This window comes from Anticarsia gemmatalis, chromosome 2, assembly GCF_050436995.1.
Source record: "Anticarsia gemmatalis isolate Benzon Research Colony breed Stoneville strain chromosome 2, ilAntGemm2 primary, whole genome shotgun sequence".
Taxonomy (NCBI): domain Eukaryota; kingdom Metazoa; phylum Arthropoda; class Insecta; order Lepidoptera; family Erebidae; genus Anticarsia; species Anticarsia gemmatalis.
Genome location: NC_134746.1, coordinates 4,801,322 through 4,814,487, shown reverse-complemented (window position 1 = coordinate 4,814,487; position 13,166 = coordinate 4,801,322). Strand labels below are relative to the sequence as shown.

General features: G+C 35.0%; 2 protein-coding genes across 2 annotated transcripts; one reads left to right on the top strand and one right to left on the bottom strand.

Annotated features, from left to right (window-relative positions):
• Positions 1–262: 262 nt before the first annotated feature.
• Positions 263–5,482, bottom strand: RagA-B (Ras-related GTP binding A/B). The gene is made up of 7 exons (XM_076125574.1): positions 5,263–5,482; positions 5,012–5,111; positions 4,399–4,616; positions 3,712–3,878; positions 3,043–3,136; positions 2,376–2,528; positions 263–2,087 (listed from the first exon to the last, which is right to left on the bottom strand). Exons 1-7 carry the CDS (start codon positions 5,272–5,274, stop codon positions 1,908–1,910), a joined length of 924 nt encoding a protein of 307 aa, XP_075981689.1. The 5' UTR covers positions 5,275–5,482; the 3' UTR covers positions 263–1,907.
• Positions 5,483–5,967: 485 nt separating this feature from the next.
• On the top strand, positions 5,968–8,521 carry HBS1 (translation elongation factor EF-1alpha (GTPase) HBS1). Its single transcript, XM_076125563.1, has one exon. It carries the CDS (start codon positions 6,101–6,103, stop codon positions 8,135–8,137), a length of 2,037 nt encoding a protein of 678 aa, XP_075981678.1. The 5' UTR covers positions 5,968–6,100; the 3' UTR covers positions 8,138–8,521.
• The last annotated feature ends 4,645 nt before the right edge of the window (positions 8,522–13,166 follow it).

Sequence of the window (13,166 nt, the reverse complement as noted above, 5' to 3'; positions counted from 1 at the left end):
ATGACGTTATCACGATTTTTTAATAAGTTAGGTAGTTTATTTTGATGTGTTGGTCCAGTATTTAGGCTGGAAGCTTACTTAGGCCCGTATGTATATAATAGACTGGCATTAACATGGAACCGCGATTTCAGGAACCTGTTTAACATACTAAAATACGAGTATGTTCCTAAACAGGAGTACCGAGATGATACCAGTTTATTACTACGTAGTAGGTAGCTGGTAGGTATTTGTAGTATTACATTAGTAAATAAGAATCATCAAGTTCATGTATATAAAAATCTTTTAATGATAAGGCTTGAGGTTTTAATCAACAACTTTGGTTGTCGACTGTACATTGTGCAAATAAAATATGGGATACATAAGATCGTCAGTGTTACGACGTGTAATAAATAGTTATATAAAATTTGAATGAACAAAAATCAACTGAGCTCCAAGCACACATTCTCGATTCAAACAACAGTAAAATATATTTATAGATTTATTTTAGTTTATGATACTTTGCTAGAGGACTAATTAAAAAGCATTCTACTGAGTTTAAAAAGTTAAAATGAATTGTCTATTTTAGAGTGAGATCGCATTATCTGTATCATGAACTGAAATAAACCCAATACAATCACAGTTAATAACCTATACTTAAATAATTAATGAAGTAATTCAGCAACATTACCTACAAAATACCCAGTGAAGCATTTGAAAAAAAAAAAGTATGAGTTTTTGAATAAGGCTCCGGATTGATAATCTTAGCCATTTGAATTGAACTCTCGCAGAACTGAAATATGTAATTTGAAAATAAACCTTAAAATAATCAAAATTTTCTTTTTTTTTATTTCCGAAATACGAAAATTAAAAGAATTTACAATAACTTTTGTAAATTTAAATCGCTTTCGAGACATGATAAGTACGGGTATAGAAAAAAAAATCCCAGAATATGATGTTTTAACGAATTCTTACGTGATACCTATGTACCGCTTCAAACCCCGATCATACCAATTAACCTGCACAAGTTTCACACTAGCTTAAATTATTAATGAATTTAATGCAGTCTGTTAAATAACATAGGCCTATTAGAAATAAAGGGGTATTTTACACATTATAATAATATATAGCGCATTTTATGAATGCTGCAATAGTTTCCAGGTACATACTGCAAAGATATACGCTTCGCAAATGAACAATACACTTTGGTATATCGAAAGCATTATATGGAAATATTGTCATTTTAATTCTTAAGGCTTCCTTTTCTCCTACGCTGAAGTATCGTTACGTACGTCGGTCTAGCGTACCGTATTACATAAAATAATACGCCGCTTGTCAGCATCACTGTGCAGTGTCACCTAATGTATAAGTTTACATGTAACATACTCGACCGAAATGCTCGGCTCGGCCATTTGCCACCGCCGCCAGCGTAGCAAGAAATAAAGCCTAAGCTACACCGAAAAAGCGGAGATATGAATGGTTAAAAATAAAGGACATAACATTAATTTGACTAACATAACATAAAGACATTTTCAAGTAACGATTTTAATCATTTGAACTGAATTTCCCTTACATAAGAAATGACCGACTTCTCAAATAGTACTCGGTCATCAATAAAGAATTGTAAAAGACTAACAATCGTTTGTACAGCTACTTAAATAACGCCGGTAATAATCAAAACACTGCCGAAGGAATTTAGCACTCTATAAAAATGATTTTATTACAGCAGAAACATACTAACAACAAGAAAATTTAATTAAATAGCCAACATTTTCTAACCCGGCTTTATTCAAGAGCTGTACAAGCTACCCGATGCTTCGCAAAGCCAGTTTGGACCAATGAAGTGCCCTCTGGCTTGCTCTGGCAAGACGTCACCCGTGCTTCGCACTCAACTCCGTACATATAAAAATTAACTACATATGTCCTTATTCTCATTGGTACTGGCTCGGGGCACTGGAAGACACTTTCTCTAGCTTCTCAAAGTGTTTGCGCGCGTTCCTAATGTTGATGAGCGTCGCTTCCGAGGGTATCTTCGGGTCTGACATTTCAACCATCACGTATGTGTTGCTTGTAAAACCGTCTATGAACGCCGCGAATACACTGTTGCGAACCTGGGAATAAAAACGAAAGGTTTATTTTTAATTCCCAGAGATATTATTAAGAGAATATTTTTTCATTCCATTTTACAAGGCACTCGATGGCGCCAATGTATTAACGTCATTATAATGATATCTTTCTAATGATTTTCCAAATAAAAATAGACATTTTTTTAGTGCATTATTCGAAAAAAAGGTTCGGATTCGAATATGGCATAAGTATTTATCTAAATCGAATACATAGTACTAGATTGCCAGTGTTAAATTCGTCTAGAGTCATAAGAAAATAGTAGTAGTGTATACCTCCATGCTCTGGAACTGCGCGGCGAGCTTGGAGCATGAGAGCTTGAACTGCTTGACGATGTTGGAGACCTTCTCGAAGCGGTGCGCGTCACGGTGCGGCCGCTGCTGGCAGTGGGACACCACCAGGAACGTCGCGCGCTCGAACAGTAATACCTAATAATATACAACGCAATGTATTATCATCGATGAAATTTTATTTATTTGTTTACATCTAAGTTTAAGCTGAGATTTAAGGTTGGTCAAGTCCATAAAACTGATTCATTTTAGTAATATTTTCCGTTGGTATTTTGCTTGGCAGTTGTAAAACTTTTGGTATATTGATATTTATATTAAAGCTATCTAGGAATAGATCAAACAATTATGATCTTAATGGAGCAGTTAAAGCACAGCTGTAATAATAATTAACTACTCATAGTTGCGCAAGCGCACAACAGACGAGTAACTAGAATAATTTAAAAATATTTTGCAATTTAAATAAGGACTTAAAATATGAAAACCATGGTCAATCAGAATCTTGAACTTTTATGTACTCTTATAAAAGTGTGTTAGATAATGTAAAATTATATAATATGCACTAACTCTGGATTCAATTTATGTATAAGGGGGATTTATGTATAGGAAATAAAAATTAAAAACATAGCGAGAGGAAAATCATAAAAGTACCAACCTCATCAGCATCAACGATTTCAGCAAACTGTTTCAAAGAGGACTCTAATGCTTTGACATTAGGTATTAATTTGTACACTATGCTCGACCACGCCCTGAAACATGACACACTCGTATTATTGACCTTAAATATAATACAATGGTATGTTGTGATACTGGCTACGAAAATAGCTCATTGATATACCATCTCAGTTTATTAATAACTGAGACATATGGGAACTGTGATGTTTACATACTGTAAGGATAGAACTGTCCATTGGTCTACTTGGGTTGGTACAAAAACCATGGAGCTATTCTATTAATACTATTTATAAATAAAGATAAACTCAGGATACAATGAAGGGTGAAGAATAATCTGTTCGAAATGTAGCAAAGAGATACTGACTCCAGAAAACTATTTGTTTTTAATAATGATGCCGTAAGTTGCTAAGTAACCTTTATTAGGACTATTTAATTTTGGTCCTGAAGATCATTAGTCTAACCCAGATATGACAAATATAAAGAAGATGTTTCTTTCTTAAAATAATGAATGGTCTATGAGAGAAAAGTAAGAGATACTGTATGCATGTATAGAGCCATAATGCCAGTAAGTACCTATGTTATATTTTCTTTAAAAATATTTAAAAACAAAACACAGCACTATTGTTAGTCATTGTGAATTAAAACTCACTTGTATAATGTCTCATCCCATATGCTAGTTCTGAAGCAGGTACATTCAAGTGGTTTGGACAGCCTCTTGAGGTCTTCCTCTCGTTCCTTGAAGATCTCCTCCCGCTGTTCTTCTGGTACCAAGTCCATCTTGTGTACTAGGCAGAATATCCTTGCTTCAGGTGAGTTCTATGACAGTGGAATAAAAAAATATTTCAGAAAAACGTAAAACAAATTCTGTCTTTATTTCATGAATGTAGTAAAAAGTGGTTAAACATATTTATAACACATACATACATACAAACACACACAAAATCACACTTATTATCTATAAAAATCATATAATTGAAAAAATAAAAACATTTTCACATTCTTTGTTAACATTAAATTATGATTGTACTGAATCTGATTCATACTACTTGGGATTTGACACCATTATTTAATTTGTTAAAGATATAACAAAGTATGAATAATTGATCTGTTTGCATTCTTTTTTATATTCATAATAATGATATCCTTCATAATATTCACAGCATAAACTTAGCAACAACTTATTAATTGTTAAACTACATAAACATCTACTAATAGTTAAACTCTGAATTTACAGAATTAAGATCTACGCAGGACACAATATTATGATTTCTATTGTTAGCCATCTGGTGGAAATCTAGCAATTAATATACTATGAAGAAATAAATATAACACATACCTGTAATATAGCTTCCAAACAAGATTGATAATAATGCATATCTTTTTCCATTTCCCTGCTCTCAACATCAAACACATATATCAGCACTTCCACATTCCTGAAGATGTTGTCTCGTTGTGATGCGAAGTAGTTCTCCATGAATGCTTCTTGCCCTCCACAGTCCCAAAGGTTCAACACCAAGTTGCCGAGGAAACGGACATGTGAGTGTTCAACATCAACTAAAATTTACAAATGTTATTGTATCTGTATTTGATGCACTTTAAATGAGCATAAAGGGATGATGCATATTATGTGATTTTAAAATTTATTGTCCTTGAACTAACGTAACTTGGAATCATATTTTTTAAAGATTAATGTAATTATTCTCATCTAAATCAGGGAAAACAACACATGATTTTCATTATTGCTTCTACATTAAATGCTGCTAAAATGAGTAGATGTGAGATATTTCTTATTAGAAAATAATTAGGTAAATTAAGTATGTTACGAAAACATGAATTCATAAGATAGCATCTACACGTAATAGCAGTATTTGTGATGGTGCGATTGTAGCATATTGATGAACTAAACAATAAGTAGTACATAGTCAACTTAGATAGGCCCAATTACTTACTTGTAGCACCTAATCGTCTGGTGTCTCTGGCGATGTAGTTGGCAAATATAATGGACCTCATACTGGTCTTTCCTGAGCCACTTTTGCCCATCAATAGTACCTATGGAAAAGTAATAATAGTCAAAATAGTAAAATGTCAAACTAGGAGTCACCCAATACATAACATGGCTATATACGTGATTCCGATAACATAGTTGTTTTGAATTTAAATCGATTGATTATAAATCTAGTTTATCTATTTGAATACGTACCTTTTTCTTCATGTTGACTAAGTTTTACTGGGTCAAGGGTCTAAAACTTTAAGTTTTGTGATGTTTTAAGCCACAAATAAAACTGCAAACAAAATTACCATAAATAATGATAGCTTGATTATCGATATTTATTGATTCATGAGTTGAAAGTTCAACAAAATAAATTGAACAAGAAAAAGAAAAGTAGGCGTAATTCACTATCACGACAAAGCCAATGAGAATGACACATGACGTTTGGTTAGACAGCTAAAATATCAGTTCAATAATGTGATTCTAATCTGCTACATCAAAAAAATCAAAGTTTCAACAATTCAATAACCCAATAAGTGATAAGAAAAATAAGAATAAATGAGATATTAAAAAAACTTTTAAAAGACTGCTTGCAATTATCACATGACTATTCCAATTAATACGAAGCTTTTTGTTTCATGAGTTCAATTCCGAACGGAAACAAGATTTACTGGAGAAAAATTATTGAAACCCTTAGGTATTTCTTTGTCATGATGACAAAGAAATAGCTAAGGGTTTCAATATCATGACTATGTAATTATGCGTCTCCTTCAAATATAGAGAAGATAAGTAAGTATATTTGTAAAAAAATGTTGGCTCCTAGGATTGAATTTATATAGTTAGATGTCTCTTGATAGTTGCGAATTTTCTCTCTTTTTTGGATAAATAGGAACGCATTGTTTTCGTGTCATTCTGTCTGTCAATTTGCATCACAAATTGTCAAAACTTGGGAAAGATTTGTGAAAACGTGTGATCTTTTCGCGAACTATCTTCACAATATGTTGAAATATGGTCGTTTATGAGTGATAAATATTAAACAACGGTCAAGATGGCTCGTCATCGTGACGTGAGGAACAGGACATTTTCCGACGACTACGATTATGACGATGTTTACGGACACTCCGTGGAAGACGAGAGTTATATGTCGCCGAGCGACACTTCACAATGGATTTACGATAGAAATCGTAGCCAACAAGCAATATCACACTTCATGGAGAGCCACAATGATATTCAGGAAGAGGCTGAAGAAGATTTAGCAGACTCGAGTCATCCTGCGCTTGAGAGACGAGAGTCTATGGATTTACGCAGTCTCAACCTGGACGAAGAGGAAGAGACTAAACTTATGTCGTGTTTAGATGAACTAAGAAACGTTATTGGTGATACTGTCGCAGAGAATATACTTATTCAAACTGTCTTGAAACATAAGTTTGATTACAATAAAGCTCTTGACGAAATTCTAAACAGAAAAACTGAAGCTGCGGTTCCTAAGGTAGAGCCTGTAAAGCCTCCACCTGTTGTTATCATAGATCCTGTTAAAGCTCCAGTCATTTCTACTGCTGATAAAACTCCAAAAGTCATAGCAACAAATGTAGAGCCAAAGAATGTTGGAATAGTTAAGGGATTTAAAATTGGACAAGATAGTAGTTCTAGCAGTCGTCCACAAACTCCAAGAGACCAGTCCCCATGTACAGAGAGGATATCAAAGACTGAACAAGCAGATGAAATTAAGGTAACACCTAAAGTGAAGGAGAACAAACTAGATGCTAACACACAATACTCAAATGAAAGAGGATCAGACAAAGATCACTTGTACATAGTTGTTATAGGTCATGTTGATGCTGGCAAGTCTACTCTCATGGGCCGTCTGCTCTGTGACCTTGGAGAAGTTAGTCAAAAAACATTGCACAAGTATGAGCAAGAAAGTAAGAAAATTGGTAAACAAAGTTTCATGTATGCCTGGGTGTTAGATGAAACTGGCGAAGAAAGAGTCAGGGGCATCACAATGGATGTGGGCAGAGCACAGTTTGAAACAAAGACCAAGAGAGTCATTATACTGGATGCTCCTGGACATGCTGACTTCATTCCTAACATGATCACTGGTGCGGGACAAGCTGATGTAGCATTGTTGGTTGTTGATGCAACTAGAGGCGAATTTGAGTCAGGCTTTGATCTTGGAGGTCAGACAAGAGAGCATGCCCTCTTGGTAAGATCTTTAGGAGTGAGCCAGCTTGCAGTAGCTGTTAACAAGCTAGACACAACCAACTGGTCACAGGAAAGGTTCAATGAGATTACTAAAAAGCTGAAAGCTTTCTTGAAACAAGCTGGTTTTAAGGACTCTGATGTCACCTATGTTCCCTGTTCAGGGTTGACGGGAGAAAATCTGGTGAAGCCTCCAACTGAGACTGAATTACTTAAATGGTACAATGGACCTTGCCTTTTAGATGTTGTAGACAAATTTAATGTGCCTGAGAGACCTGTATCAAAGCCTTTACGTTTATCTGTTAATGACGTGTACAAAGGTACCGGCTCAGGGTTCTGTGTTGCCGGTCGTATTGAGAATGGCATGATCAGTAAAGGAGACAAAGTATTGGTTTGCCCTACAAAAGAAATGGCTGAAGTTAGGGGAGTAAGCATTAATGATATGTCAAGCAATGTTGCTTTTGCTGGAGACCAAGTTAGTGTTACCCTCTCTGGAGTAGACATGCAGAATGTTTCAGTTGGTTATGTCTTAAGTGACCCGATCAACCAAGTTCCTGTCACTACTAGATTTGAAGCAAGGATTGTAGTGTTCAATGTTAAAGTTCCAATCACTAGAGGTTATCCAGTTCTGATCCATCACCAGTCTTTAGTAGAGTCTGCAAATATAGTGAAATTGAAGGCCTTGTTGAATAAAAGTACAGGTGAACTGGTGAAGAAGAAGCCTCGTTGTTTGGGGAACAATTGTGTGGCTGTTGTAGAGATTGAAGTATGTAGGCCGATCTGTGTGGAGCGATACAAGGACGTGAAGGAGTTGGGCCGCGTGATGCTGCGTGTCGCCGGCACCACTATAGCCGCCGGCCTTGTCACCGACATTGTTAGCACTTGATTGATCTGATAAGCTTTATATTTAGCTCACTAGTTATGGCATCTTACATAAGCAAATTAGATAACATTATCAGTTTTAAACAATATTTATTACATTTTCATTGTTATTTTTTTACAGTCTTCCAACCTTTTTTAATTAAGTTCCAGATTAAACACTTTTATTTTTATTATTACATGCATTTAATAGTACATAATCGGCCTATGTTAATATTTTTTTATTTTTGTAAATGTAGTTGCTTGCAATAGTAATGTAATTGATGCCAGAACAATGATCATTGCACATGAATAGTGTACAATAATGTATCGTGCTATATAACAGATCTATATTTAATTACTCTTTATTATTATTTATATGATGATGTCAATAAATTTGTTGAAATAGTTATTACACTTTCTTATTTTTCCACCACCCATGTTGCAAAGCCAACAACTCTCATTGCTATTATCAGCTCTCAATGAACTAAATCATTATAATACAACTGTCGTATCTCATACTATTACTTTTTACCCATTCTTGAACACTCGATTTTCCGAGATTCAATTGAGCGTTCTTAAAGTGCTTTAATATCATCGGTAAATACAATACAATGACGTAACTACATAAGGACCTGTCGAGTTCCTTTGTTTGTGCAGAAACTACCTAATAACATACTTAAAGAACACATTATTGATAACATAGGCATTAAATAGCTCAATAAAATGTTGAAATTAATAATTACCTACCTGCTAACCTAGACTTTATTCATGGCACCTATGTAAAGGTACATCAAGCTTCAGGTAGTAGTATTTATGTGCTAATTATAGTTAGGAATCTTTGATGATTCACATAACAACTTATGAAATGAAAGGAAATCATTGTGCAATTGCGTTTATATCTCATTCCATAGTGAAGAAGTCTAGATAGATCAATGATTTTATTTATGTTTTTACAAATAATATCAGGACTAACGTATTATAACACTAAATCCGTTGTTACGTTATAAAATTCGTAACATTTTTATTTGTATTGGTTTGGATTAATTACTTTATTTAAAAAGCCGTATGAATATAGTGTGACGGTATTGTAGTGAAAGTATTAAGACATTAAGTTCTATAGGAAGTATTAGCCAAGTTAAAGGAACAAGTTACAGTCAGGCAAGGAAACATTTTCCCAGGACGAAGAGATTTAATTTAGATAAGTAGTTTGCCGACGACAGCTTGTTATGTGCATTGCAATCAACTTAGTCTGAACGTTTGCAACCGTCTGGCGAAATATTACCTTTTTTCTTGTGTAATCTTATCTCAACGTTCAATAAGTGGCTACTTACAATATGTCTGTTAGCCAAAGTTGAACTTTAACTAAATGTGGCCCGTTTAAGTTAGTCCATGCGACAATTCCGTCAACTTTGAGGGAGTAGAAATAGGGATTGGAATTTTAGAATTGGCGACATTTTGACACTAGTTTCCAATAGTTATTGAATGCCAGCTAAAGCGACGTCAGCATACTGCGTCACGTCGTCGCGTCGACGTCTGCCCTCAACTGCCAAGTGTCGCGCTCGCGGCGAAGTCGTGAAATTTAATTTCCTACTAATTTCCCACCAGTCGTAGTTCAGTGTTTGCTTGGTGAATTACTTCAGTCCCGTTTCCCAGCGCTCTTTTCAATTGCATTTATTGATTCTCATCAGTACTTCTTCAAGAATTTGTAGACTCTAATGAATATCCAGTTTTTTTATTCAAAGAAAAGCCAATTCATTATTCTTAATGGTTTGGCGAATTGCATGAGTTCTATTAATTAAAAGTTAAAGCCTTTTAAGTATTTAGGAAGTTGTTACTAACTTAACGGTTGGAAATTATGGAGCTCCTGAAACTTTGATTGTAGAAGTCATAGCGAAACGCCTCTTAAAATGTTTTGAGCAAAATTATTACGACCACTTAACTCGTAACTGAACACACAATAGAACCACAGCATCTGGTTTCTTTGCTAGAATTTATTGTTTTAGAAGTTATGAACTGTTTTTAATTACTTAGTTACTTGGTGTACAAATACCCAACTGGGAACTAGGTGTACCTAATATATGAACAGGTACTACGTGTAGTTATGCCACTGGACGCTTAATTAGTAGCTAGTATATTATAGGTATAATATTATCCGAATGTGGTTAGCCGCATAATCTGCACTAAACCGTATATTATTCTCTAAACCATCTCGTCACGGTGCATAAAATGCGATGGCCGTTCCTTAGGTTCTGCAGCAGATATTTTTGGCACGAACGCCTTTTGTAATATTTTTTTTTGCCTGTATTCTTGTGTTAGGCGTTCACCTATGTATACGTTGCTTTTTAAACCAATTGCAATACAAAAGGTCAAATGTTATATTATGTTTGAAAATAATAATCTGTAGCTATTTATTGCTACTTAGCTACATTTTAGTTGGATACTTATTAATTGTACCTACTGCAGTCATCTATTACATTTCTGTCACCCAGTTAGTTTAGTAATAGATTCCGACCAGCTACACAAAAAACCTTACCCACATAGTGTTTTGTTTCGTATATAGTATTTTAGCACAGTAGCGTTGCACTATGGTCGGGTATGATTATAAATCAGTGTCGCACGCGGGGGCGGCGGCACTTTGTTCTATAAACTGGGACTCGCGCGCTCACTCACGAGGAAACTGGATGTGTAGAGGCTGAGACGTGTGGTTTTCAACCACTTTGAATTTACCCACAACTACGAGTGGAATGTTTGTTCGTTTCACTCGTTTTTGGGTCGCGGAGAGCATTGAATTTGCGAATAGTGAATTCGTGAAAGAGTTACGGATTGCTACTGAATGATGTATAGACAGTAAATGATTGCACTTATATATTTATTTCTGGTTCAACTTTGCAAAGCTGTATCTAGGTTATTCAATTATGTAGATATTCATCTATCTTTATCGGAGTGTTTTAAACTAGGTACGTGCAGCCTATCTGAGTATTTCAAAGTATAGAGTCGTTTTGAACATTGGGTATAATCTATAAAATGATTGTTTTCATGTCAAAAACTGCCTGATCGTTTTGTTTTATTCCAACGAACAAAAGCGGTTACAGCGACATAAATATAGTTCCAAAGGAATATATATGTTAGACATCAAAATTTCTGTGGAAAAAACGAAAAAATCTTATGATCCTAAAGAGATTCTCACACCCATAAATCACAAAATTGACCTTAAAATGAGAGAAATCTCAGGGCTTCTTAATTCAATTTTAGGTGTAATAACGAGGGCTCGCGTAATGCGGTGCCTTGCTGGGTACCGTGTAGGGTGCTAGGAGCGGCTATAACATGAATTGGGGGCGAGAATAAATCAGTGTCGGCCGTCCTGCCCCGCGTCTGTCCGCCAATGTAATAATGTTACACGAACAAACACCCTCATGCCGCACTTTAAATTTGTGAAAACGTGGTTTTGTTTGCTGGTGGGAGCTATGGTCTCATGAAGCAATAACCCCCGGTAAATGCGGGAACACTACACATATAGTTAGTTCCCTTGTTTATTTTGCTTAATTCTAATATTGGCTAAAGTTAAACATCGTAAGCTCGGGTATACAATCTTTTCTTGTTTATTTTTTCTGTCTACTTAAATCCGCCGTTTAGTTCTGGCACTACAGTAGGCTTTATTTTAAATTTTTGATATTAGTTCCTTAAAAGTATATGTTTTGGCACAACGCCGAGTTAATACCGCGGCTCTATTACGACATATTTTTGCGCTCTATGGTACTGTTTAGTACAGCTTTAGTAATATTGCCAGCTATTATAAGCTGTTGTCTATGCTGTACAGTGCACTTGTAACTCATGTAAGCTGCGGCCTACTTGTCTATGTACTCATTGTAGAGGAAATCTGTCGTGTAATCCATGTGTCTACGTAATAAGATGCCTATTCATCGTAGGTATAATTTATTATAGGGAATCTATTCCTTCTGAGTATAGTGTTACAAACATTTTTAAGAATACCTACTGAAAATAATATCACACCTGAACAACTTAAACATTATAATTGATCATTTTTTTCCGAGGTTCTCAAATGATATGTACCACATTATTTACAGATTTCATAGATAACCATTTGTGCCTTCCTCTAGAACTTTACATTATCCTATCTAACGTTTAAACTTACTAATTTTACTGAAACTATACTAACGCCTGAACCCACAACACTAGCACGATCGTCTATAATTCGATGAAATCACGTAATTCAGTATTTTCATTCCGGTGTAGTGTAGTCGGTACACTGATTAATTAACGCGACAAACCGGGACTAGCGGCAATTACCCCGGGACGGCTCGCCCCGGACCGGGCCTGATTACCATGCCGTGGTAAGCTGCTTATTTTGCCTAACCTAAACCTAGACTGCAGGGTTTTATCAATGTAGGTAGTTTATGTAACCTAAACTTTGTATCTAAGTAGTTGTGTAGATATTGTTTTCCCACGTATTACATACACAAATTGGAATACTAAAAGCATAGAATAAATAGCACAACTTAGGTGGAAAGAAACAAAATACGTAATAAAATAGCCGCAGAAATGTGAAAAAAATAAACGCAATTTCTTCAGTTTGGAAACGTATGAAAAAATGGATACCTAGGCGATTGGCTGTTTAAATTCTGAGAGTAGGTAAGTCAGTTATTTGCTTTCGAAATATGCAAATGTGCCCCTATATTTTAGAACTAAGTATATATTTTATTCTGAATACCTGTCGCAAAGTGTATGATTGATGTTAAATGCTCTGCAAGTTAATAAAATATTGAAATTGTATAAAGTTCTATAAAATCTAGTGCTTTTAATAACCCAGCGACCTGGAAGCAGTATAAATTATATCACGCCGCCTATATTCCGTTCTCTTTGAATAAGATTATAATCAATTTTATCAAAGTAGACACATCACACGCTCATGAATTTTGTTCTAAGAGCCGTATGTTAAAGGAATAAACTTTTCCCCGATGTAATGAAAAACCATTATGTAATATACAGTATGGTCTTTATTTAATACATATTTGGTAGACCAAAAGATGTGCTTT